The following is a 27470-nucleotide window of genomic DNA, read 5'->3' as shown; positions in this document are numbered from 1 at the left end:
ACCCAGCCCGGGCGGCTGGCTGACGCTACTTCCGAGTATCTGGAGTAGCTAGCAGTCCGCTAACCGCTAGGATTAAAGTATATTGAATTTATTAGCTGTGAAACGAGCCGGCAGAGCCTCCACCTGAAGCTCACGGAGCTCGGTGTGTTTGCGGAGACGCCGTCGGCGGTTATATGGAGTTTGCTGCCTCGGTCAACCCGTTAGTGCCTCCGCTAGTTTCATAACGGGGAAGCTAGCAGTTAAATAAACTGGATTTCACATGAGCTTCCGCTCAATTTAAATCCTTGTTAACGTTCAACGTTGTTCTCGCGAGAGACGATGCCGAGTCACCAAAATTCCCTCATAAAATCTGATATTTACCTTTTACCGAAAACCCTTACTTGCTGAAATAAAACCCGAGGTACTTTTCAAAGCAGGAGGCGTTGTTCTTCAATTCGGCATTCATTTAATCTATATATAGTATTTTATTATTGGCTACTTGATGCTGATTCTTTCTGTAAATTAGGAGTTTAGTTTTATGTATGAAGTGATTCCAATAACATCCATGATTAAATAAAATCTGCACAGTCTGGATTCATGTTTCTCCCACGCTGTCCTAAAGAAAAGTGACCAGTTTATGCCGATTATCACAGTCAGCGCTGATACGTTTATTTCCAGTGAATTAGTCATTGATAACTTGTTAATGTGTGTGTCTCACTGTAGAGGACTCTCCAAAATGCCTCAGACCAGCAAATCGAGTGGTGCTGGTGCTGCCAGTCCAGCATCTGCGCCAGACCAAGGTGAGCCTCCGCCCCCAGAGGGCGCCAGGGCTCAGGTGGCTGCTGGAGACGGGGAGGAAAGAGCCACTGTAGATGACCAGGGAGACCCAGAGATCGTCAAATCACCTAGTGACCCAAAGAGATACAGGTGAGTGACACAAGCATTTATTCAACCCATGATGAGGGTTCAAATGCAACCAGAAAACTGCTGAGTCCAACTGACAGTTTAACCCCACAGACCTCCATTTCACATTTCAGGTGTTTGCTTCACAAGTGAACTCCTACCTGTGATTGGTTGAAACAAAAGTGTTCCAGCCAGTGAACTGTTAGAAATACTTTGTTTTGCCCCCCCCCCCCCCCCCCAGGCTGTTATTTTTGTAAGGTCCTCCTGAAGGTTCATTTTATTTTTCATTTCAGAAAATTAGTGTTCGTTTCTGCATTTCTTTCAGGCTTTGCACTTTGTTTCTCTCAGTTTAGTCTGACGCCTCTCTGACAGGAACGTCAGTGTTTAAAGTTGTTACCTGAGATCCAGGTGTGACGTTACTTGAGCGTTCACTGTATAAACTCTTCTGGTCTCCTGCAGATACATCGAGCTGAGCAACGGCCTCCGAGCACTCCTCATTTCCGACTTCAGTGGGGCCGACGGGGAGGGAGGCGATGGAGAGTCGGCAGAGCAGGAGGAAGAGCAGGAAGAGGAGGAGGGCGGGGAAGAAGATGAAGGGGACTCAGGTGAGGGCTCAGAGGAGGAAGAAGGGGACAGAGCAGAGGAAGAGCAGGACAGCGACTTTGAAGAGCTGGAAGAGGAGAACCCAGTGAAGAAGAAGAAGAGCTCTGAGAAGCAGGTAGGTGTGTGGAGGATGGGTGATGAAGGCTCATCCTCTTCCTTGGAGTGTCTCTGAACAAAAACAGTTTAACTACGTCAGCTCTCTGTGACAGATCCACCGGCAGTGACCCTTATGTGTTTTCAGGCTGCAGCAGCTCTGTGCATTGGTGTGGGGAGTTTCAGTGACCCTGATGAGCTGCCCGGCCTCGCACACTTCCTGGAGCACAGTGAGTGTGAACGTCATCGCAAACATCACCTGAGCTTGTCTTACAAACGATCATCCATGGTTTTAATTAGAATAAAGCTTTATTAATGAGATGTTAAAGTCAATGAACAGTCATCATCAGGTGTCTGTTTCCAGCGTCAAACCTACCCACCCAAATCTACCCACTCTCACGGTGTGCTCACACCAAACACGAAGCAATCGTACACCTCGCCTCACTCACATGAATACAGCTGCGTTGGCCCTCACAGCCAACGAGACAAGGAGGAGTCCAGCCAACAGCTGGAATCAAATTAAACATCCATGTTTTCAGAAGGGATTGCAAAGTCCTCACTTTCCTCCACGTGCTTTCATTGTTGAATCGTGCAGCTCCAGCTATCCCTTAAACAGTGTCACTAAACCCCGCCTCACCGCCTCAGGAGAATCCTGATGATGCAGCACAAAGAGACTTTATTTCAGAAGCTAAAATGCAAATGCAAACTTGCCTCTGTTAGCAGTACCTGTTGTAAGTTATGAGTAAATAACATGAATTTACTGAAATCACTGGAGAAACTTTAATATTAAAATGCTGCCAAAATATTAGAAACATGCTTTTTTTCACTTGTATGAGTACTGCTGGAAAAAGAAGCTGTAAACGTGGTCAGTTCAGCCTGTGTGGCTTCGATCCGAGCCTCCAAAAGCTCATCAGGAAGTCCTCACTATGAGAAATGTTTAAAAAGCTAAAGACTTCCTGCTGCAAAGGGAACATCTGGGTGCACAAATCAGCACAGTCTGACTCTTACAGGTTGTTCTGACGCGTGGTGACGCGGCACTGACTTTTTAAGTGGTATTTCCCACGTAGCTGCTTTCACCAGCAGCCTGAAATAATCCAGACATCACCGTGAGGAGCCTCAAACATCTGAACGTTAACACGTTAACCTGCTGGACCTACAGACGATTACGTAGTTTAAACCCAGGATTGGGTCACAAGTTGCCAGGAGCTGCTGGCAACTTGTGATTGGCCAGCAGAGACATGCTCTGACCGCTCTGTGCTTCTTCCTCCTCCTCCCCCTCAGTGGTGTTCATGGGCAGTGAGAAATACCCGGCGGAGAACGGCTTCGACGCCTTCCTGAAGAAGCACGGCGGCAGTGACAACGCCTCCACAGACTGCGAGCGGACCATCTTTCAGTTCGATGTGCAGAGGAAGCATTTCAGAGATGCGCTCGACAGGTGAGCTCCTCGGGTTTCCTGTTACCTGCTGTTCGTGGGATCCGCTGTGAGCTTTCAGGCGTGTGAAGGCAGCGCCCTCGCTGCGAGCGGACGGAAGCTCTTTGGGCCATCTGGACCTCTGATGGGAGGTCAGCTGTTCACTGCAGACGCTGTGAGGTAACATTGTCCTGAGGCTGTTTTTAGAGCAGCGGACAGACGGACGGCTGAGGACACGAGCGATCTGGAGGATGGAGAAGCTGTTATACCCACTGTTTCCCGACATGTATTTGTGGTTCAGAAATATCAGAAACTGTTAAAAAGTTCCCACATTCTGCTTTCTCTGTGTGTACACTGCCAAAAACAGCTCTATTTGAAATAAGCCAAATACTCTTAAATCTGACAAAATTGTGTTGTTTTGAGAAGAAAAATCTGCCAGCAGCGGTTGCTCAAATCCAGGCCGGCCGCTCTCAGCTGTCAAATACAGTTCTTAAATTGAAAAGTTGTCTCGTTCTTCCAGAATAAGATTATTTTTCTTATTTAAAGAGTACGGTTAGATTAATTTGCTAATTTTAAGGAGCAACATTTGCTTTCCCCATTGGCAGATTTTTTTTTTTTTGTCAAAACAAAACAATTTTGTCAGATTTAAGAATATTTGGCTTATTTCAAGCAAAGCTGTGTTTGCAGTGTACCCTGTAACTGGTAAATAAAGCTGGAAATGAGCTGAAATATCTTATTGAGAAAAAGCTAGACATTTTTTTCTAGATTGAGCTTAATGTTCTTATGCAAAACTTGCTTGTTAAGAATATGAATAGAATAGAAAAAAAGTCCATAACCAAGGTTTTTTACTTTCTTGAAAATTTTTTTTTTGCAGTGTCGTCAGCTTATTTGTTTCCCATGTCCTCTGCTTGGCAGACATTTCCTTAACATTCAGGGACAAATGTTAACATTTCAAATGAAGAGGGTCGCCGTTTACAAAAAGGAGGAAAAGCAGCTTAACTGTTACACTCTTGCCGCCTGGTCGTTGTAAAAATCACACACATTAGTGTCATGAGCTTAAACTGTCCTATAACACACTGAGCTCTCCTACCAGACAAACTGTTGGACACAATATTTAAACTACACATATTGCTGCCTTTCTCAGTCTCAGCTGACACACCAGCTGTGGCTCTGACGTCCTGTCTGCGTTTCAGGTGGGCTCAGTTCTTCATCTGTCCTCTGATGATCGAGGACGCCGTCGACAGAGAGGTGGAGGCTGTCGACAGCGGTGAGTCCAAACATGTTTAAATATTAAAATCTGCCATACATTACGGCGCCCTCTCGCGGTCTTCTCCTCCCTCTCTTTACATCTCCCTCTGTGATGTCACTTCCTGTCCTCTGATACTCAGAGTTTCAGCTGGCGAGGCCGTCCGACTCCCACCGGAAGGAGATGCTGTTTGGGAGTCTGGCCAAACCGGGACACCCGATGAGCAAGTTCTGCTGGGGTGAGAACACACACACACACACACACACACACACACAAGCTGACTCCACTGGCTTTGTTTGATGGTTCAGTCTGATCAGGGCTCAGTAACAGGGAACATTTCATGAAGGTGTAGTAACACGTTTTTAACAGATGTCTAAATCAGTGGGCTTGGGCTCATAGCCTGTAATCTGCTCGGTCTGTTTTCAGTTCTTTTGCTGCACCTGCTGCATTGTGTTTCCTGCCCAGGCAGACCTGCACACACTTGTTGGTTGTGGACAGATTTTTGTGTTTAACAGGTGTCGTTTTGTTCCTGTCAGGTAACGCTCAGACATTAAAGCACGAGCCCCGAGAGAAGCAGATCAACTCCTACGAGCGGCTCAGGGACTTCTGGAGGAGATATTACTCAGCTCAGTACATGACACTCACTGTTCAGTCCAAAGGTAACAGTAGAACCGCCACCATGCCGGTCTGTCACGTGTTTTCACTCTGAGTCTGTGGGCAGGACTTGTCCTGCTGATGAGCTGAGTTCAGCCTTGCACCTGTTTATTCCTAATGTGTCACAGAAAGCAGCAAAAACACAAAGTGCCAACAGACTGGACTGAACGCTGTTTATTTATAGAGTAAAGTTCAGCTTTAAACTGAAACTGCGGATAGAAACGAGCTCTGTAACAGCTGGATCACAGTGTTTGTGTTCTTCAGAGACTCTGGACACACTGGAGGAGTGGGTGAGGGAGATCTTCATCAGGGTGCCCAACAAGTAAGACACACACAGACACACACACACAAATATTTAGGTGATGTCACATGTCTGCATCCAATCACGTGTTGCTGTAGAAACCCTGAACTTTGTTCTGTGTAGAATTAATAAACAGTGATCATCAGAATCTTTAAATGAATAAATGATGAGTTCTTTCATCAGTTAAACCTGTTGATCAGCTTCTTACCTGATCTGTTTAAAGTGAAGAGGTTTGATATTTATTGATATTGATTACTGGACAGAGTGCTGATCAGATGGATCAGTAATGGAAATTACGTCAATGTGCCTGTGTTTGTTTCCAGCGGTGAACCTCGACCTGACTTCTCTCACCTGCAGCAACCGTTTGACACGCCGGCCTTTAACAAACTCTACAGAGGTGACTCATACTGATTATTGATTTTTATGTCATGTTGTTGTTATTATTAGCAGCAATCCTTTGGTTATGAATATGAAGCATGAGCACCTGCTGCTTCCAGGTGTGTTTCCTGTCCCTGTTGTAGCACCTGGTTTATCACCTGTGGCTCAGCATCAGGTCGTCCTTAGTAAAACTGAGAGAGGCAGAAATCTGAATCTAAATCTAAACACCTCACAGTCAGGAGGAGACCCACTGCCTGATCAATACAGTTTATCAGAATCAATCTGTAATCACTAATGTCAATCTCTCGGGCTAATAAGACTATAACACTTAGATAACACTTCCCCTCTCTGACTGGCCAGTCTTCCATCACCTGACAGCAGAGTTCCAGGAAGTGAAGCCATTCGGTTTCCTCCCACATTGTTTCCATGGAGACGTCCTGAAACTCTGATAGTAATGATGTTTCAGTGAGAAATTGGGATTGATGAAGACTGCTTGTGTGTTGCAGTGGTGCCTGTGAGGAAGGTTCATGCTCTGACCATCAGCTGGGCCGTCCCGCCACAGGGGAAGCATTACAGGTGAGTCACTTTCTGACCTTTAACCCTCGACTGTTCAGCGCAGCTGGCTGGGATGTATCACAAGTTAAAGAGCAGGAGTCTCAGTCAGCTCGCACTCAGATTTCATTGCACAGCAATCACTGATCACCATTTTGATCGTAACACGCAGCCTGGCTAGTGCACGTGGCTGTTGTCTAACATCATAGTCACCATCAGTAAGACGAATCCTCAGTTTGAAGCTGTTTACTCTCCTGAATGAATCTGAAAGTTTTCCTTGTGCATCAGGAAATAGACCAATTCAGACGTGTTCTCAATCAGGAAATACTCAGAAAACACGATGACCACTCACTCGCTTTGACATCACTGAACTCTTAAATGCTTTATCCTCACATCATCGCAGACCGCCGTCACACAAAGCTTGTAGTGTTGAACGTCCGGTCTGATGTTTGTGTGTATGTGGATTGCGGCTCGGTCATTTGAAATGTTCACAGCTGAGTGTGTGAACACGTTTGTTTGTGTTCCTGTGTCAGAGTGAAGCCTCTTCATTACATCTCCTGGCTCATCGGACATGAAGGGACAGGCAGCATCCTGTCGCTGCTCAGGAAGAAGTGAGTCATGAAAACAGACGTGTGAATGAAGGAAGGCACTGCCCTGTGTGTGTGTTCTGTGTTTATAAGTATGAGTGTGTGTGTGTGTGTGTGTGTGTGTGTGTGTGTGTGTGTGTGTGTGTGTGTGTGTGTGTGTGTGTGTGTGCAGATGCTGGGCTCTGGCTCTGTTTGGAGGAAATAGTGAGACCGGCTTTGACCAGAACACCACCTACTCAATCTTCTCCATCTCCATCACTCTCACTGATCAGGGCTACCAGAACTTCTACCAGGTACACACACATACATACATGTTGGGTTTTCATATCTTGCTTTCCCTAGCCCCTTACCGTAACCACAACCATAACCTAACTGTAACCCTGACACTAAAACCACATTTTGAGTCTCAAAAATGCCTTCAAACTTAAAAAACTTAAAAGATATTAAACTTCTAATTTTTGTCTTTATTTTTAGTTAGCACAGACCTTAAACACTTAAAGCTGTAAGCTAATGATAGTTATATAAGAGCAGATGCTGCTGGTGCAATAAGCTGTACGTTTTACGTCCAGTGGATGATGATCTGATTAGTCGACTAATCGCAAAAATAATCGGTGACTAGTCGACTATCAAAATAATCGCTTGTGGCAGCCCTAATGCTCACACACACACAAAAATGTGTTTGCTGATGTAAAAGCTTAGGTTTGGGGCCTCACCGTGCTGCTGTTCTCTCTGCAGGTCGTCCACTTTGTGTTCCAGTATCTGAAGATGCTGCAGACTCTGGGCCCCCAGCAGAGGTCAGGCTTAAAAACCTAATTCCCATCTCAGCTGCAGACGTCCATAGACAATGCTTTCTAGGTCAAATCTGGTCATCATCATTTAAAAACAATTCTATTTAGGATTTATTTTGTTGTTGAAAGACTATAAGTCATCTTTGCAAGCTGTTCCAAAGGTGTGAATTTAGCCCAATTCCAGCTGTGACTTCCTGTTTTCCCTCTGAGCAGCTTCCTGTTGATTAGAGCTCTAATTGACATCTGATTGGCTCAGATGTAGAAGCTAAAATCTGTCACGTTTGGTTGAAAAGTGAGAGCTCAGCAGATGTCTCCATTACACCATTCTTCTGTTGAAAATCAGGTGTGTTGTTGCTGACATTGTATTTATGTATGATCACGCCACCGCACACCATCCACTCAGCGTCCACCGTCACTCATCTTTAAATCTACAAACATGTTTGTGTCGTTTCTCTTTTATCTCCATGTAAGTTTCTGTATCATTGTGAGCAGCATGCTGAGATGATCCATGCAATGATCCATGAGCGTCTGATAGTTTGAACTTACTGTTCCCTCGTCCTCGTGCGGCGTGTTGCTACAGCATTTAGTGAGGAAGAGGCATCCTCTCACTGAAAACCACACCCACACTGGACAGGAGATCTTTCTTCTACACATCACTTAACCTAAGTTGTCTATTTAGAGTTTAGAGACTCAGCTGCACATGCTCACATTCCGATACACCATACAGGCATCATACATGTTTTGCTCCTTTGTATCTGCTGTTGCAGTGCTGGATGTTCATATTAAACCGTAGTAATAACGAGGTCAGTGTATGTGTAGTAGTCTCTGTGAGCCAGCAGCTCAGATTGCTCGTTACCTCGGTGAACTGACATCACCGTGTCACAGATTTCTTTCAGACACGGCACGCTCAGAAATGAGAGAAGATCTACAGTTTCTGCTGCAGGTTCAGACTCTGGCGTGTTCAGATGGATCTGAGGAGGTTCAGGTTCAGTTTGTTTTTTAGAACTTTCACACTGGCCAGATGAGTGGGTTGTGCTAACAAGCTCCAGCCCCTCTGCAGGCTTTCAGAAGCTGTCCAATCAGAAGAAAGTTGTATTGGAGTGGGAGGAGCTAAAGCATCACTTTTCAGACAGGATGAACCGCAGGGCTAGACCCAGTTTAACATAAGGAAGGATTATTTTGAAGTCTGAGAATAAAACTGTGGAACGGCTTTAATCTAACTAACACTCATTAGATAAACTAACACTAACAGACACACAGTCTGCAGTACCACATCCAATCAGAGAATCCCATCTGTAATGAAAAGCACCGTAATTGGATCGATTTATTGTTAATTTTCTTCTGTAAAAGATGCTTAAACAGAACTTCAGTGAAGGGCAGAGTTCTTATCACACACTGAAGTCAGATGTTATGTGATGAGGGGACATGGCACTTCTGGTGGGAGGAGCCAGACACTTGTTGAGGAAGCTATGATGTCATCAAACTTTGTGAAAAATGACGTCCAGGAAAAAAATCTTTTTAAGCATTAATCTGGGACGAAGTCACCGAGCTCTGAGATTATTTTATTTTATCTGCTTTTATTTCTTTTTCTTTGTCTGAATGAAATCCTCTGTTTCTGCTTTCTTTATTTTTCAGGATCTATGAGGAAATTCAGAAGATCGAAGCCAACGAGTTCCACTACCAGGAACAGGTAGAGGTATTGCACCACAGACACACAGTCAGGCTGAAGTGATGTGAGCTCAGGGAGGAGAGCAGAGGCTGAAGGTAGACACTCAGAGGAGGAGAAGGTGCTTCGTCAGGGACAGCAGAGACAGAGTAGGACAGAAACGATAGAGCCAAGCGTTGTGTAACTCCCCATGATGAGCTTCACTCTTTACTGTCTTTCTCTGTGAAACGCTCACTTCCAATTGTGTTGGGCAGACGGATCCCATCGAGTTTGTGGAGAACATCTGCGAGAACATGCAGCTGTTTCCCAAACAGGACTTCCTGACCGGAGACCAGCTCATGTTCGAGTACGACCCCCAGGTGAGCATCACCGTGATCCGGATCTTGATCCAGAATCAGTGCAGTAATCTGTCCTGTGTAGAGTTTACGCTCTCAGTGAACTGTTTGTGTTGTCAGGTGATCAACGCCGCTCTGTCCCTGCTGAAACCCGACAGAGCGAATCTGCTGCTGCTGTCGCCGGAAAACGAAGGCTGCTGCCTCCTCAAAGAGAAATGGTTCGGTACCTGCTACAGCGTGGAGGGTACGACGCTTTAACCACAGCACAGTTACTCTGTTAGTCTGCACCAAGGAGCGCGTAGCTAAAAGCTAACCCTAACCCTGAGGCAGGGGGAGGTCGTCGTGTTGGGAGGGCATGAAGCGCTTATTATTTTCATCACTTAACTCACACAGACCATTTTTATACGCTACTATAGTAACATCAAACTTCACCTTCGAGAACGTGGAGGTCTGAGGTAAAACGACTGTTTAGTTTAGTTTTTCAGCAAACAGTTGAACAAAATAACAAAAAACGTTTGTGTGCATGAAGCTGCAAAATTTGTTGTGTCGACATTACTGATACATGCGATTTTAAATCATTTATGGAGTAAATGTCTGCTTTGAAACAGAGTAAAGCTGTGAAGGCGACTTTGAGTCCTACCTGTTTGTGTAAATGTCTCAAATTTAAAATAATAAATAACGTAATAATAAACGTACAGCAGCCTGATAACTCAAAATTTAAAAAAAGCCAGATCCAGTGTAATTTACACTAAATGCAAATCAGCTGTTTATGTTTTCATGTACAGCTGATTCGGCTGTGAACCAAACATGCTTGTGTTTGGGCTGTGAGAGGAGGAACATGCAAACTGCAGCACTCCTGTTTCTTCATCATAATAAAGATGACTGAAGAAATCTGCCGTTAAACCTGCTTCTTTGTTCACAAATGTCTTCATCATCGCCATTACTGCAAAGTCTTCACAGGAAACAGGAAGTGACCAGACAAGCCAATCAGAATTAAGTGGTGTGAAGTTAGCGCAGAGTTTAAAGTTTCAGGGGGTCCTCGGCGGTGACAGTCTGACCCTGTGACTGCTTCCTGTTTGTCGCTAAATGTGGGTGTGTTTGTTTTGTCTCGTCAGATATCCCAGAGGAGTGGGCTGAGCGCTGGGCTGGAGACTTCGAACTCAACCCTGAACTCCACCTGCCTGCTGAGAACAAATTCATCGGTCAGTGTGAACGCATTTGGCAGCTTCAGATGATGAATAGCAGCTCAGGCTGAGTCCACATCAAGCTGATTTAGGATCAGCTGAAGGCTGAAAAGTTCAGATGTGCATCTTAGACTCCTACAGCAAAGCCGGGAACAAGTTTCCAGCCTTCGGAGAAGTTTAGATCTGAAATCAGTCAGGATTTAAGAATTTAAATAACAAAAAAAAACAATTTCTACATCCTGTAACATCACAGCGTAAAGCTGTACATCAGTACGTTTCAGTGTTTCAGTCATCACAGCATCATTACTGACAACCAATAAACTCAATCTTCTGGGTTTTTTGTCGCTTCTGCAGCAACGGATTTCACCTTGAAAACGTCTGACTGTCCGGACACAGAGTATCCTGTGAGGATTGTGAACAGCGAGCGCGGCTGTCTGTGGTACAAGAAGGACAACAAGTTCAAGATCCCCAAAGGTGAGCTGGGCCGGCCAGGTCTGCTGATGGAGCTGAACCAGAAAAGGGAAACCAAAGTTTGGACCAACCAACAATTCAGAACCAAATAATCTCACGTTTACCTTCATGTAAGACAAAAAAGCCATCATGGTTTAGCCCCGCCCGGAATCCTCTCCTGCTGCCTGGTCTTTTGCGACTCTAACAGGACCAAAATGAAGTTTGTGTTTTAGTGATTTAGACCTAACACCAGAAACTTATCAGGACAGACTTTCCTGAGCTCAGAGGCAGCTGAGCAGGAGGGTCACTTCCTTATAGACTTCTGTCCAGACAGACTTCTTTTTACAACCAGAGGAGTCGCCCCCTCCTGGACATTAGAAAGGGTTGCTGTTTAAGGAAATGCTTCCACCTTTATTTACAGTCTGTGTCTGACAGTGAGCGAGTGCGGCAGAGTTAGAGGAGTTAATGTGCTAGTCTGACTTCTGCTGAGTCTGCAGCATCTTCAGGCACTGAGCACAAAGATGACGACCTGCAGAGTAAAAACTTTCAGTCAGTGTTTCAGTCCAAGTTTAAACCATAAAAAAGATCTATACTGGTTTAATCAGACAGACCAGTTTAAACTATCCACCTGAAAACTGCTCAGGCATTAAAGCTCAATTTTATCAGGACATGCCTGATAGGAAGCAGGTGGAACAGCAGTGTCTTGTGGACACTTGATGTCATTACACTTTATCCAAATAAGAGTGATGCGGTGTGATGTCAACTCAATTAAAAACTGTATTTATACCTACAGTTACACAAAACACGAATCAGCAAGACAATAACGGCTGGAAACAGTCAGCTGTATCAGAATCTGTTTGGATAAATAATCACTGATGTGTTTTTATTTCAGCCTACATTCGCTTCCACCTGATCTCCCCGATGATCCAGAAGAGCCCAGAGAAGTAAGAGCCACCGACACACCTGAACATATTAGATCCACCTGCAGTGCAGCACAGTGTTACCTGGAAACAGTGACTGACACAAACATAGCTTTGTGTGCTACATATTCAGCATTTGTTAAATTTGAGCGGCACAGATGGAGAGTGGGCTGAGCCTCACTAAAGTCTCTAAATCTGTCGATGCAGTCACTGAGTTCTGAACAGAGAGGTGAGCAGAGCGTGGCGATCACAGCTCAGAGTGAGAGTTGCGCTCGGTCTGACGTGGTTCAAACGGACACGTAGAGAATTCAGATCTAGCAGTTCATTCACATTCTGAGATGATCACGATGATGATTATGATGATGAAGGTAACTCTCTCTCTTCTCCTCCTCCTCAGCCTGGTTCTCTTCGACCTCTTCGTGAACATCCTGGCTCATAACCTGGCAGAGCCGGCCTACGAGGCCGACGTGGCTCAGCTGGAGTACAAACTGGTGGCCGGAGAGCACGGACTGATGATCCGGCTGAAAGGCTTCAACCACAAACTGCCTGTGAGGAAACACACAGACACTCAGACACACACATTTTGGTATGAAGGTTATTCCTGCTCTGCATGAACCTGCAGAGTCAGCACTTGCAGCTCTGACAGTCTCCATCTCGGCTTTTATCTTCTTTATTCTGAAAACCAAAGATTGCAGGAAGTGTCCTGCAGATGAGCAGGTACTTATTTAGGCATTTATACTAAAGCTTTTTCTAAATTAACTTAAACTTCAATCATCACCAGTCACATGTGATAAACTACTGAAGGGTTGCCCCATAAAATAAAATCCCACCGTCTTCGTGTCACTGAATTCTCACAAACTTCAGGAACTGTGAGTGCCGGTCTCTCTGATAATTCAATTCAATTTTATTTATACAGCGCCTAATCACAACAACAGTCGCCTCAACACGTTCTATATTGTAGTATAGAGACCTACAATAACACAGAGAAAAAAATAATCTCCAAAAGATAAAAGTCTCTACAAAACACATGGGTGAGTGCTCTATGCAGGTCTCATCAGCTTTTTTGTTGTGGGCTTTTGCTGAGAGTAGTTCGATGCTACTTGACTGTGAGGGTATCTGTTAGTTAAAGATGAAAGCACACAATAATGAAGTTGGTTTGATATCTGCGAGTTGGAGTGTTAAACATCATTTCAGCTGCTTTGTTTTCCTTCCAGCTGCTGCTGCACCTGATCGTGGATCAGCTGGCAGACTTCAGCACCGAGCAGAGCGTCTTCACCATGTTCTCAGAGCAGCTGAAGAAGACCTACTTCAATATCCTCATCAAGCCGGACAGGCTGGGCAAGTACGTCCACACAGGCCTTTTGAGTTCAGTATCTAGAGGAGCGAGGGGTTGAACCAGTGATTAGTGGATGACCTTCTGAGGCACAGCTGCTCCTGAACCAGTTCTGTTCTGTTTTAACAGCAAATCGTGTCACATTTTAATAAGCTAATCAGAAACTTTTCCATCAAATAAACGATTCCCAGTGATTTCCATCAAGCTGTGTTCATGTTCTCTGCCCCGTGCTCAGTCAGAGCATGCTCACTGATGTCAATATGTGGGCTCGTACATTTAAGAAGATAAGATAAGATAAGATAGAACTTTATTAATCCCTCAGGTGGATTCCTCTGGGAAATTCGGTTTCCAAATAGCACAGCACCAACAGAGCACCAAAGTTACAGAATGTGAGCAGAATACCATATAAATACAGAGACATATATAAATAAAGAGTATACAAAAGGAATAAATAGGAATAAGAATACAAGGGAATTGCACATTTCAAGTATTGAAGTCTATTGCACCGTTGGTTATTAACAAAAAGTATTTCACAGTGAAAAGGCACTACAGCTTAGTTGTTCCCCCCTCCTTTGTCCTCCTGTTTCCCCTCCCTCTGCCCTCCAGAGAGGAGTTAAACAGTCTGATGGCGTGTGGGACAAAGGAGTTTTTAAGTCTGTTGGTTCTTGTCTTTGGGAGAAGCAACCTGTCACTGAACAGCTGTGCAGAGGATGCCCAGCATTGTCCATAATGTCCAGCAGGTTTTTTTTTTAGTGTCCTTTTCTCTGCCACTGTCACCAGAGTGTCCAGCTTCATGCCGACCACAGAGCCAGCCTTCCTGATTAGTTTTTCCAGGCTGGGCATGTACTCCTTTGCTGTGCTGCTCCCCCAGCACACCACAGCATAGAAAAGTACTCCAGCAACCACCGACTGGTAAAACATCCTCAGGAGCTTCCTGCAGATGTTAAAAGACCTCAGCCTCCTGAGGAAATACAGTCGGCTTTGGGCTTTTTTATACAGGTGCTCTGTGTTGCATGACCAGTCCAGTTTGTTGTCCACCCACAGCCCGAGGTACTTGTACTTGTTGACCACCTCCTCTCCCTCTATCTGAACCGGCAGTGGACCTGCTCTAGACCTCCCGAAGTCCACAACCAGTTCCTTGGTCTTCGAGGTGTTGAGTTGCAGGTGGTTTGTGTGACTCCATGTGACAAAGTTCCTCACCAGACTTCTGTACTCCTCTTCCTGATCATCCCAGATACACCCCATGATGGCTGTGTCGTCTGCAAACTTCTGAATATAGCATAATTCAGAGTTGTAGCAGAAGTCAGAGGTGTACAGGGTGAAGAGAAGAGGGGACAGCACAGTTCCCTGTGGTGCTCCTGCGCTGCTGACCACAGTGTCAGACGTGATGTCCTTCAGCCTGACATACTGTGGTCTGTCAATGAGGTAGTCGGCGATCCAAGCGACCAGGCAGGGGTCCACCTGCATCCTGTCCAGTTTCTCCTGGAGCAGACAGGGCCGGATGGTATTAAAGGCACTGGAAAAGTCAAGAAACAGGATCCTGACCATGCCTTTTCCCCCATCCAGGTGTGAGTGGGCTCTATGTAGGAGGTACAGGATGGCATCCTCCACTCCGACATCCGCCTTGTATGCGAACTGTAGTGAGTCCTGGGCATGCTGTAGCTTTTCACCTCCCGCTGTGCTGCTTTCATCTCCTCCTTCACTTTGCTCCTGAAAGCCTTCTTCTTCCTGTTGAGGACAGCCTTGACTTCCTGTTTTACCCACGGTTTGTTATTAGGATAACACCGTACCGTCTTAGCAGGGGCGACCGTGTCCACACAAAAGTTGAGGTAGTCTGTAAGACAGTGTGTCGCCCCCTCTATGTCCTCACCATGTTGGGCTCAGAAGCACATCCCAGTCTGTGGTGTCATAGCAGTCTCTCAGAGCATCCTCCTTTTCTGGGGTCCATCTCCTGATTAAGCGTGTTGTGACAGGCTGCCTTTGGACGAGGGGTGTGTATTGTGGCTGTAGGTAAACCAGGTTGTGGTCTGACTTCCCTAGTCTGACCTACTGTATGCATCTCTCACATTGACATACAGTAGGTCAATTGTCCTGTTGCTCCATGTGGGACAATTCACAAACTGGTGAAAAGCAGCCAGAGTAGAATCCAGTGTGGCATGATTAAAGTCTCCAGATATAATAATGAAAGCCTCGGGGTGTTGTGTCTGCAGTCTTGCTGTAACTGTGTGTATTTCCTCTGTATTTCTGAGGGTTTGATCAGTATCGGCTCCCAAACTGAGCATTTCCGGAGAGAGACTCCGTCTAAAGCGAAGCTGTAGGTGGATGTGATCAGTGTGGTGTTTCCTCTGCAGAGACATCCGTCTGCTGATCCTCGAGCACTGCCGCTGGTCCGTCATCCAGAAGTATCGCGCAGTCTCAAAAGGTCTCACTGTCGACGACCTGATGACCTTCGTCAGAGGGCTGAAGGCAGAGCTTTATGCTGAGGGGCTGGTGCAGGGAAACTTCACTAGTGCGGTGAGACACACACACACACACACAGACTTGTTTTCATATAGTGAGGACATCTAAGGCTACGTTCACACTGCAGGTCTTAATGCTCAAATCCGATTTTTTGATCAAATCCGATTATTTTGTCTGCTTGTTCACACTACAAATAAAATGCGACAGCAAACGCTCTCAAGTGTGAACGCTCAAAGCGGCCCGCATGCGCAAAAGAAGACGTCACACACAACGCGCTCTGTTTAGACCCAGAGCAAACAGTATTGTTTGACAGATGGCCCTTAATATAAAGACTTCGGACTTCACGTTTCCCAATTTTTTTGCTTTAAGTTATTTTGTTATTTACATAATAATAATGTAGATAACCTAATAATTATCCTTATTGCTGTTAGAGGAGCGGTGCTTCAAAGGATAGTTGGTGATTTCTGTCAGAATCTGCAGATTATTCAGTACAAATAAAATGTTCACGTTTCTCCAACGTTGTCTTCCCAACAGTTTCACTGACATCTACACGGGATGGCCAGGAAGCGTTCGCGATGTCTTCTCCGGCGCTTCTCCGGCGCTGATAATTGGCGTCTGTCTTCTGTCAGTGACGTAAAAGACGGATTTAATGCGACTTCACCATTCAAACAGCAGTCGTTTTCTAAAACATCGGATATGTATCAGTACCACATACGAAAGTGACCCGGATCGGATTTGAAAATATCGGATTTGTGCCGTTCACACTGTCATCTCATGATCGGATATGGGTCGCATAGGGTCAAAAAAATCGGATTTGATGCGCTTTCGCCTGCAGTGTGAACGTAGCCTAATTGACATAATACTTTCCCTAGCCGGTTACCCTAACCATGAAAAATGAATGACTAATCCTCAGCCTAAACCTAAATTTAACCATAACCCAACTGTAACTCTGACACTAAAACCACATTTGGAGTCTGAAAAAGGCCTTCAAACTCATGGGGAAAGGGCATTTTGTCCTCAAAAGGGCTGTTGGTCCCCACAAGTATAGTAGCATTCCAATTTTTGGTCCTCACAAGTATGTATAAACATGGTTCACATAGACAAACACGCACACAGAGCTGAGGTTAAAGGTAAAGTCTGTCAGCGTGTATCCTGGGACTGAGTTCCTCCTAAACAATATGCATCAAAACAGATAAAACCTCCACAGCGGCGCTGCTATACAAGAAGAAGAAACAGGAAGTACAGAAAATGCTGTTTTCTCTAGGAAGTTTTTTTTTTTTTTTAAACTCTAGAATCTCTGCTTCTCTAAGTCCTGATTGTGTCTTCAACCGCAACAGGTTACAAAGATCGAGGTGTGTTGAAACGCCACCGATGTGCAGATCAGAATCAAGTAGAAGAATATTTAGTTCAGGTTGAAGGTCTAAGCTCACTGATGATGTCATTTCCTCCCACAGGAGTCCAAAGAGTTTCTGCGCTACTTCACTGAGTGAGTATCTGCTGCTGTTCATCAGTTCACAGAGACATCTTCAGTCCTCTAAATGACGTCAGCGAGGTTTTACAGATTCAGGGAAGAGTTCAGCTTTCTGCTCTGATGTCACACCAACCTGTGTGCAGGAAGCTGCAGTTCCAGCCGCTGCCTGCAGACGTCCCCGTGCTGTTCCGGGTGGTGGAGCTGCCGCTGAAACATCATCTCTGCAAAGTGAAATCTCTCAACAAAGGAGACGCCAACTCTGAGGTCACCGTCTACTACCAGGTAAAAAAAACAAAAAACACAACACCACAGAACTGCTGATTCCCGCTTTGTCCAATAGGGGGCACTCTCAAGCTCGTCCAGAATGAACAAAACTGTAAATTTCATGATGTTCATCCTGGTTTTGATAGAAGAGCTCAAGACAACAGATATAATTCTATTTTTTATATTTTTGTGGTTTTATTTCAGTAAAATGCCTTAGTGCGAGTATCGGGGACATCACAGCGCCACAAGTTGCTTTACAGCATCCTCTATTTTACAGTTTTTTACAGACGCTAGGACACATTTCTCAATACTTAGGTCACTTTTGCAAAACTCCTCACACAGTGAGCACAACAGAAGTCTATGTGGGCTAAACTGAGGATCAGTTATCATTGTTTTGGCACGAAATGCATTCAATGACTACATCTCTCAAATTTCATGAATTATTTTCTCACTCAGACACAACAACTGCCAAAAATCTTTGTACGTACAGGACATTTTGCATGTACTTACATACTGTTTTCAAAACTGTTAAACTTCAAAACAATAACACAATGCAAAACTGAATAAGACAGCAAAATTCAACAGCAATATTTTATTGAAACATATTTTAAATCTAAAAATGCAGTTTAACCAGCCACAGCTGATTCTCATTGTAGATGAACATCTACACAGTTGTTACTCCTTCAATTTCATTACAAAAGGAGATAACTGCTGAATAGGTTTGTTTTGTGATGTAAACATGGACCCAGCCAGAAATGGAGAAGATTAGCATTACTATTGTATGTGTATCAGTGGATGGTGTGTATACAAATTCTTGTATTTTGGGATTACTTAGTGCAAAAAAATAAAAATACATAAACAAATATTAACGAATTCTGCATGATGTCTGATTCATTCCAGTAACATATATTGAAATTATAAACAGAGATGTGTCCTTGTTTTACACAGGAAAACACTGTGTAATGCTATATGTTGTTAGTGTTTTTTAGGTCATTGTTTTGTGGGTGACAAAGTGTGTTTGTCGGCTGTCAACCTTTGCTAGTGTTCTGGAGGAATGTTTTTATTTGAGACCTGAATGAAGTGTTTTGGTAGTTGTAGTGCATTTTGAATGTGGAATGAACTGCTTTGCCAAGCTGACGGTCAGTTAGGAGGATTGTGTGAAGAGTTTTGCAAAAGTGACCTAAGTATTGAGAAATGTGTCCTAGCGTCTGTAAAAAACTGTAATTTGGGGCATGAAGCCAGCAGCGGTCTCCTGATAGTATCACCTTCAATCACAACCAGCTGCTTCCTGCTGGGCTTTAATTCTGTGTGTGTGTGTGTGTGTGTGTGTGTTGCAGTCCGGGCTGAAGAAACTCAGAGAGCACGCTCTCATGGAGCTGATGGTGGTGAGTGTCGCCTCAAACACTGAACACAATTTTAACATTTAGAAGCAAATTGAATAAATCTAGATCGTTCAGGTTCACAAAGTTCTGTGACTCCACCCATAAGAACCTGTAGCCGATGTAAAGATGGACGATCACCCCTCTAAGGTCGTCTCCCTGTACACCTGCTCTGACCACTCACCCTGTGATTTGACCTCAAACACGTTCGCAGAGCAAACACGAGCCTCTGCTCTGGTGAGGAAGGGGCGGTCAGCACAGGACTAACAGGAAGATATTTAAAAGGTTCAGAGGAGACCGCCTTCAAGGAAAGATCATCCAGGTTTAAGCAAGTGGGGTTTTTAAATCTGGGTGAAGTGATGAAGCTTTTAGATCACACCTCATACACATTAATTTTATCAAGCTAACACCTGTTCACTGGTACGTATTCTGACTGAAACTACAGGAAGTGAACTCGTTACAGCTTCCTGTTTGAAGTTTATGTGTGTGTTCACAGATGCACATGGAGGAGCCCTGCTTCGACTTCCTGAGGACGAAGGAGACGCTGGGGTGAGTGTTCTTCCGGTTAACTGTCACACTGATTCAAACCACAGCATCAATGGGCCTTGACCCATTGTTGTGATCTGTACGCTCGAGTGGGATGGCCTTCGTTGTCCTCCAGGAGGTTTGTTCACTGGTGCATCTTTATTTATAAGGCCCTGCTTGGACAAATGCCCACCTACATTTGCGATCTGCTCACACGGAGGAGTACTGTTTCTTACAGCCTGCGTTCAAGCGATCTTTTTTTGCTCAATGTTCCATTTGCAAGAACTGAACTGGGAAAGAGGGCTTTTACTTATGCTGCCCCTTTCACATGGAACATGATGCAAAAAGACTGGAAGATAGCAGATCTTATTTCATTAAATGCTTTTAAGTCCAGATTGAGAGAGCCAGAGAAAAATGTTTTTAAAATGTAATTGTTATTTATAATATGTATGTAACTTTGTAATTTCAACATGTTGTCGCCTCTTGGCCAGGACTCTCTTGAAAAAGAGGTTTTTAATCTCAATGGGACTTTTCCTGGTTAAATAAAGGTTAATAATAATAATCATCATGTTGATAAAGCAGGTTTCCTGAAACAGGTTTCCATAGCAACACAATCACTGATAATGAGAACCTCCATCAGCGAACAACTCTCCACCCTGAGCCAACAGGAAAGGAGATCCCACCTTAACGTCAGCTGAATAAAATCAGAAACCTTTAATAACAAACGATCACGTGTTCATATCTGTGTCACACAGACTGGAGTGTGAGCTGCTTTTACATTCAAAGAAACAGCAGGGGGCGCTAAAACGCAGAACTCCCCACATCATCACTGAGTTTTTAACTTGCTGACCTCCAACTTCCAGGTACCAGGTGTACCCCACCTGCAGGAACACGTCAGGTGTGCTTGGATTCTCCGTCACCGTGGAAACTCAAGCCACAAAATTCAGGTGAGGATACCTGTGTGAATTTAGCTGAGGTTTTCAGGTGAGCCAGTTTAAAGCTTCTATTGGTCCTCCTCACAGCTCCGAGTTTGTCGAGGCAAAGATCGAGGAGTTCCTGGTGAGTTTCGGTGAGTGTCTGTCGGGTCTGAGCGACGAGGCCTTTGGGACTCAGGTGACGGCGCTCATCAAGCTGAAGGAGTGCGAGGACGCACACCTGGGGGAGGAGGTGGACCGCAACTGGTTCGAGGTGGTCACGCAGCAGTACGTCTTCGACCGGCTCAACAAGGAGGTGACGCTCATGTTTCTGCATCTGCATGTTACTTTACCAACATCCACCCATCCATCCACCTAGTCTCTTTTCTGTTTATGTAATTCAGGGTTGCAGTGGAGGTGGAGCCTATCCCAGCTAAGTTGAGATGGATGAATGTGAATCTTACCAGAAGTCATGCTATGAAGTTTTCTCTCAGCACGTTCTACAGGCTCAGGTTTAACCAAACCAGCCAGTGACCGTGCCAGTGCTGGTGAATGGCCTACCGACCACTCACTCTTACAGCTGGGATGGGCTCCTCCTTCCCTGAAACTCTGAACTGGAGAAAGGAAAGGGATGGATGGATCTATTGCGAGTTTGTCCCGGGAATTTGATGCTGAGAGGCTGTGTTGCTGGTTCTGGTCCCAGTTGATGACCGACTGTGGTTTGCGTTGCAGATTGAGGTTCTGAAGACGTTCACCCAACAGGAGCTGGTCTCCTGGTTCCTGGAGCACAGAAACAACAGCAGCAGGAAGCTCAGCGTGCATGTGAGTAAACAGGAAGCAGTATTTCTCTCTGAGCTGCGTTTGTAAGAAACAAGCTGTTTCAGTAAAGTTGAGTTGTTAAAGTCACACTCTTTATTTTCCTTCCTGTTCCTGTCTGCACTCAGGTGGTCGGCTTCGGCGTGGAGGAAGGTGATCAGAGCACCACCTGCAGCCCAGATTCTGCTACCTCGTCCTCGGCCTACGGTGAAGTGAGCGAGCTGACATTTGTGCCGACCTCGTCGCCATCTCTTCAGGACACCACGCTCATCACCGACATCAGAGCTTTCACCTCCTCCCTCCCCCTCAACCCCTACCACAAAATCATCAACTAGGCTACACCCCATAAAAGTGAAACGCCTACTGATTGGTCATGTTTCTGCTGTGTCCTTTTCCTCTCTGTGATTGGTTACAACAGTGCTACATTCACTTCTTGTGGGAACTAATATGCTCTGAGAATCAGATTTCAGGTCAGTTTTGGACAAAGAGTCCAGAAAAACTACAATCATGGCACCTTCATGGGTCCGATGAAATTCCCCTCCTTGTAGCTTTCAACTGTGAAATAATGATTTTTCCCACAAGACATGAATGCAGCGTGATGACTCAGGGCTGTGGTATCAATAAAGTCATTATTTTATTTGTAAACACACACGTGTTCTTCCTGTTATGCTCACTCCATGCTTCAGTTTGTCCTTCAGTAATAAAACATTTAAAGACATTTCATATTTCATCTCCAACTTCTTGTTTTCATTTGGAAAGAAATCAGAAATAAAGCAGACAAAAAAGGCAATCATTGACCTCCCTTAATATCACTGACTATAAAAACTATAATAAATCCTCAGATTTTTGGAATCCTGCAGTTTAGAAATTGGAATAACCACTAATAAAAATAACTCTTAGCTAGAATATGAGCTTAAATGAGTGGGAGTACATGCAGTGTTAAGCTTAACATATGCTTGGATAATGTGAAAGGACGCACAGGAGAACTGTTTCTTCTTTCTCGCCTTTTTATCCCCAGTAGTCCACACATTTATCACCGTATTTGATTCGTTGTTTTATTAGTTATTTAGGTAGTCTGATAACCTTTTTAAAAAGGCGCCAAATGCAACAATCTCATTACTTAAGTTTACTGTTAATATAATCAGACAATGGACTCAGCCTGATCACCTCAGAGGGTCACAGCTCCATTTCAATGCAGTGGACTAAATGTCCTTGAGCAGCACAAACACTTCTCTAACCAGTCGGAGATGAATTTGCATTGCGTTTTTTCCTGCACTGCTGTGCCGGCACACCACTTGCCTGTATATATTTGTGTTTGTTTAATTGATTTTATGAGAAAATTACATTTGAAAAAAGTGCCACATATATGTGGCACATATATATAGATATATATGTATATATATCTATCTCTCTCTCTCTCTCTCTCTCTCTCTCTCTCTACATATATATATCTATATATACATATATAGATATATATATGTATATATATCTATATATATCTCTCTCTCTCTACATATATATATATATATATATATATATATATATAGATATATATATACAACAGTGAAAAAAACCCAAATCAAAGTAAAAATAAAGTTAGCTAAAAAACAGTAAAACTAAGACTGACATCGTAAAGTACACTTTAACTTTGAGGAATACAGCTACTTGAAGTCATAATACAAACGTGTGTTTGTGATCTTAAGCCCGACAGGTGTGTTTACCTGTCATTATGTGGATTAGCAAGCGTAGATGGCGTTTCAGAAAAAAGGGCCCAAATGCAAATGCAGGACTGGTCCTAGGAAAAAGGCGAGCCAGATGATAATACATAAATACCCATTGAGTCCAAGTAGTACCGAGTTAAATGTACATACAACTTGTTTAAAACACGTGTATGAGCTCAAACATTTAGTAAAACAAAACTGAGCAACCCACCTAATGCATGAACCAAAAAACAAAAAGCAATACAAAAACTGGACACATGGATGAACACAACACAATGATCCCTTAGTGACTGTTCCACAAGTATTTCGTCTTTCCTTTGAAGTTTGCAAGACAGCAGTTAAAAATTCTTTAAAGAAAAATGAGTTCAATTCTACATGACCAGTGATGTTGTAGACAAGCGAATAAGGACTTGCAATTATAAGAAATAAAAGCTTTAATAAGCATCTTTAGGAAGATAAACAAAAACTATACTTTTAACACATTTTACCTTATTTTAAGGGTCAGGTGACCATGTAATTAAAATAGCATGATTTCATAATCATATAATACACCAGTGCTATGGTAAAGTTCTGTGGGTGATCTGCTTTTGGTAGTAAACGGTAAGAGAGACGGATGTTTTAAACGGGGCTGAAAGATGGGTACCCTGTGACAGATTTTTCTGTTTCTGACAATGGAGCTCACTAAATCCTGTGCACGGGTATTGCAGCAGTGATGTAAGCACCACAGGCATAGATACACATATACAAATAGAAAACACAGGGGCAGAGAATAAACACCTAATACTTCTGAATGTAAGCAGGACAGCTTGAAGTAATTAACACACATGCATATGAGATACTTCAATTTAGGGTTTTAAATGGGAGTGACAGGTGATTATGCACTAAAATGTTTGGTCTTATGAGTATAACATTATATTGATTATAGTATTTTGATTTTCCAATATATAAGTAATTGTCAGTGGCATTTATATTAATCAGGCTGAACTTTAATCATACTTTAGATCAACCTGTTTTACTTATTGTTTCATTTGTGCTTTGGTTTGGGAAGTTGTTTCTTTACTGATCCTTTCCTCTCTTCTGTTATTAGACTTGAGATATGACTGCTCTATGTTGTTGCTGTTCACGCCAGTCAATTCTATAAGACATGCTGTGTAAGTAAATACGACAACAGTTTGGTCTGAATTTCTTAAAAGATTATATCTCACAAACTTAGTTTAGAGGGTCCACATTGTCTACACTGTATATAGTGAAGTCTGCAAGTTTTTGAACAGGGAAATTTGCTTCTGCAGATCATCACAATGAAAAATTATTGTCCATGTTTGCATATCCCTTTTTAAAAAACTTGTTTTCATGACATTATTGTGTGTCGGTGGTCAGGGCTATCCAGACTGACAAGTGGGACATTGAGTGTCACCTTTCCGGTGGGGAGGGAGCCTGAGATTGTCTAAATTGAGGTCTGTTCTATAGCAAATGCAGGAAAAAAAATTGTTAAGAAAGGAAATAAGTTGGTTTTCTAAAAAATATGATTGTTTGCTTGTGGACCACCAGGACAGATGAGTCCTCCGTCACAGATAGTATGGTCAGTGAGGATGGTCACCTGCACTTTTAAGGCCATTACATCTCTAATCCACATCCACTGCCACTGTACCTAAGGGTAGTTGGGACAATGTTAAAGACTTTCTTCTGCACTTGCATGTGGAACACCTAAATCCATGACAGTCATTCAGGCAGTAATACCAGGCCTGGAACCAAGCAATCCTTAAAATATTACAACATACCAAGCTTCTGTGTTTGAACGCAAAACAAATGTTTTGTTTGATCCAAAGACAATAAATACATTTATACTGATTATATAAGTAATGTAACTTGCAAAACAAAGTTGTGGAAAGCCTAAACTTGGATTCAGAATAACTAAATCTGAGACTTTTTTTCATTGTAATATTATTACAATGATGGCAATGTAATTGTTTGTTGTTCAGCAGAGTCCAGTATGTTTGCTGATATACTTTTTTGCATTTGAAAATAAAAGTTGGGCTGATTTTAATACCATTACAGGAAGTGTTGTTAATTATTATTTTTGAATCATACTTGCATACAGTATAACATTAGTATAAGCGTTGTACTAGACATTTCAAGGATAATAAAACTGTTTTTTAATCACATTAAGTTACCACAAATTGATTTTTAATTTAGTAGAACTTGAAATTTTAATCAGTGGGTAAACAATTAGTATGACACAGTCAGTCAAATTATTCTTGGTACTGTATACTTGCAATGAATAAGTTGTTCTAACATAGTTATCTTAAGTAAACATTACTAGTTCTGGGAACTAATTAGACTTTATAGTGTATTTGAAGCTGATGGTGTCTCTGGAGTCGCGGTGTAAGATCCTTCAGAGGCTTGCAGTTGTGCATAAACCTGCCATTCAGCCATCCCTAACCAATACCCACAAGCAGAAGCAGTTGCAGTGGGCCCAGAAATGCATCAAGATTAATTTTCAAACAGTCTTGTTCACTGATGAGTAGTGGATGGCAACCATGTCCCAACTTGAGTGCAACATCAGCAAGGAGGTGGGGGAGTCATGTTCTGGGCTGGAATCACGGGGAGAGAGCTGCTAGGCCCCTTTTGGGTCCTGGAAGGTGTAAAAATGGTCAATTATATAGAGTTTCTGACTGAACACTTTATTTATGGTACAAAAGGAAGTGTGCATTCTGTAGCAAAATTATCTTCATGCATGACAATGCACCATCTCATGCTGGAAAGAATACCTCGGTGCCATTGGCTGCTATGGGAGAAAAACTAATGCTGTGGCCCCCATCTTCCCCTGACCTTACCCTTATTAAGAACCTGTGGAGCATCCTCAAGAAAAAGATCTATGAGGCAGTTCACATCCAAACAGCAGTTGTGGGAGGCTATTCGGACATCTTACAAAGAAATTCAAGCATAAACTTTTTAAATATTCACAAATTCAATGGGTGCAAGAAATGTGAAGTTTATATCAAAGAAGGGGTCCTATATTAGCATGTAATTTGACCTGTTAAGATGTTTTTGATTTAAATAGCGTTTGGTTTCAGTAAGTATGGCCACCCTAAAGCTGCAAATTGAAGAAATAACAGCTTTCAATTCTTTACAACCAATAAAATGTTTTTAAACTCTGTTGTGCATAATAATTTGGAACAGTGCATTTTGAGGTTTTTTTTTTTCTTTTTTGCAAAAACGTAGATATCATTGGGAGGTTTTGAATAATGCAATTTGAATTGTGCTCTAATGGCTGATGACTTGAAAATTATACAGACTGCCATTTGTATCAACTATATTATTTACATAATAATTTGGAACGCAGTGTGTTTTCAGGCTAAGATTTAAGACTTTTCAGCCATTAATATCTACGCATGCTCACAGATTTGACACATTTACAAATCTGGTTACACACAAATGGATTTCAACATGTACACATTTATTTCCACGCAGACCAAAATGCGCACACACATTGCTAAAACAAAACCAAGTTAAACCACCTGTGTAGTGATGGCCCGCTTGAAGCTGACGCTCCGGAGCGTGTGTCGAAAAAAACAACACACTGGTTCAGAAGCACTGTGTCGAGGCTTGCTTCGTTTGGCAAAAGTCACGTGACCACTGACGTCCGAAGCTTCATTACGCACGTAACTGCTTCGGTACCTGATTCAAACGGATATAAGGAAGTGAATCATCCACGGGATTCGTGGAGTGTGTTGATGGTGACAGAGAGCGACGAGGTGATCATTCCACTGACAGATATGGAGCCAGCGAGGAAGAGAGGACGTTCTGGCGTGTGGGAATATTTTGAGTTGATTTTGCTCAATTCTTTTTATCTGCCGAAGTGAAAAACTTGAAATGTCCAAAATCATGTTTTCATAATGTAAATATCATTACAGCATATGACTTTAGGAACACTTCCATGTGAATTAAAGCTGATGAAGACTACAAAAATGTATTTGACACTATACGTACATGACATTGCCACAGTTTAGAAAATCATTTTGTTTATTGTTTTTAGGTGATAGTCTGCAGGACCCAGGAATACCTGCATATCTACCAACTTGCAGTGTAGTTCCTGCACTCCACAGCCTCTTCTGTTCCATGCAAGTGGATTTTCTCCAGGGCAGGAGAAACTATTTCTAAGAAAAGAAACAGACTCAGCCAGCGCACAGTAACACTAATCCTCTTTTTAAATGTAAATAACAAAAGGGCTACCTGACATAGAGCATGTTTTTACTTTGCAAGTTCTTGATTAGGGGTGGGTTTTGATTATCGCCTTTCTGATTACAATCCATGCTAAATTGAATAAAGTGATATTGATTCATTAAAATCCCGTGTCGATTTGTAAATTAACGTTATTATGCCTGAAACGCCAGCATCTCAGGTTAAACCTCACAACATGTCGTCAAACACCATGCAGCTAAAACAGTAACTGGGAGCAGGTTTACGGATTCTGCATACAAACGTGAACACAGAGTGCGGACCCGACGCGTCAGAGTCAGATTTTGGTGCGTCGTCG

At 43.2% G+C, this 27470-nt stretch overlaps 1 protein-coding gene across 1 annotated transcript; it reads left to right on the top strand.

The window, feature by feature from the left end:
• The first annotated feature begins 667 nt into the window (after positions 1-667).
• On the top strand, positions 668-21937 carry LOC113015713 (nardilysin-like). Its single transcript, XM_026157878.1, has 30 exons — positions 668-906; positions 1342-1600; positions 1727-1808; positions 2860-3013; positions 4183-4256; positions 4378-4473; positions 4772-4894; positions 5154-5211; positions 5514-5587; positions 6075-6144; positions 6654-6731; positions 6880-7000; positions 7443-7501; positions 9131-9185; positions 9416-9520; positions 9617-9740; positions 10612-10698; positions 11035-11154; positions 12023-12074; positions 12448-12598; positions 13265-13392; positions 15735-15897; positions 17298-17329; positions 17458-17596; positions 18916-18963; positions 19454-19506; positions 20346-20429; positions 20505-20712; positions 21129-21218; positions 21341-21937. The coding sequence occupies exons 1-30, from the start codon at positions 683-685 to the stop codon at positions 21545-21547; spliced, it is 3318 nt and encodes a 1105-aa protein (XP_026013663.1). The 5' UTR covers positions 668-682; the 3' UTR covers positions 21548-21937.
• The last annotated feature ends 5533 nt before the right edge of the window (positions 21938-27470 follow it).

This window comes from Astatotilapia calliptera, chromosome 23 (genome assembly GCF_900246225.1).
Source record: "Astatotilapia calliptera chromosome 23, fAstCal1.2, whole genome shotgun sequence".
Classification (NCBI taxonomy): domain Eukaryota; kingdom Metazoa; phylum Chordata; class Actinopteri; order Cichliformes; family Cichlidae; genus Astatotilapia; species Astatotilapia calliptera.
Note: the sequence above shows the minus strand (reverse complement) of the source record. Positions and strands in the feature narration are given on the sequence as shown.

Coding starts and splice junctions, on each gene's coding strand:
- LOC113015713 (XM_026157878.1), top strand. CDS start 683: ATGTGTGTGTCTCACTGTAGAGGACTCTCCAAAATGCCTCAGACCAGC. Junction 1,809..2,859: donor CGCACACTTCCTGGAGCACA/GTGAGTGTGAAC, acceptor CCTCCCCCTCAG/TGGTGTTCATGGGCAGTGAG. Junction 17,597..18,915: donor AGGTCACCGTCTACTACCAG/GTAAAAAAAACA, acceptor TGTGTGTTGCAG/TCCGGGCTGAAGAAACTCAG.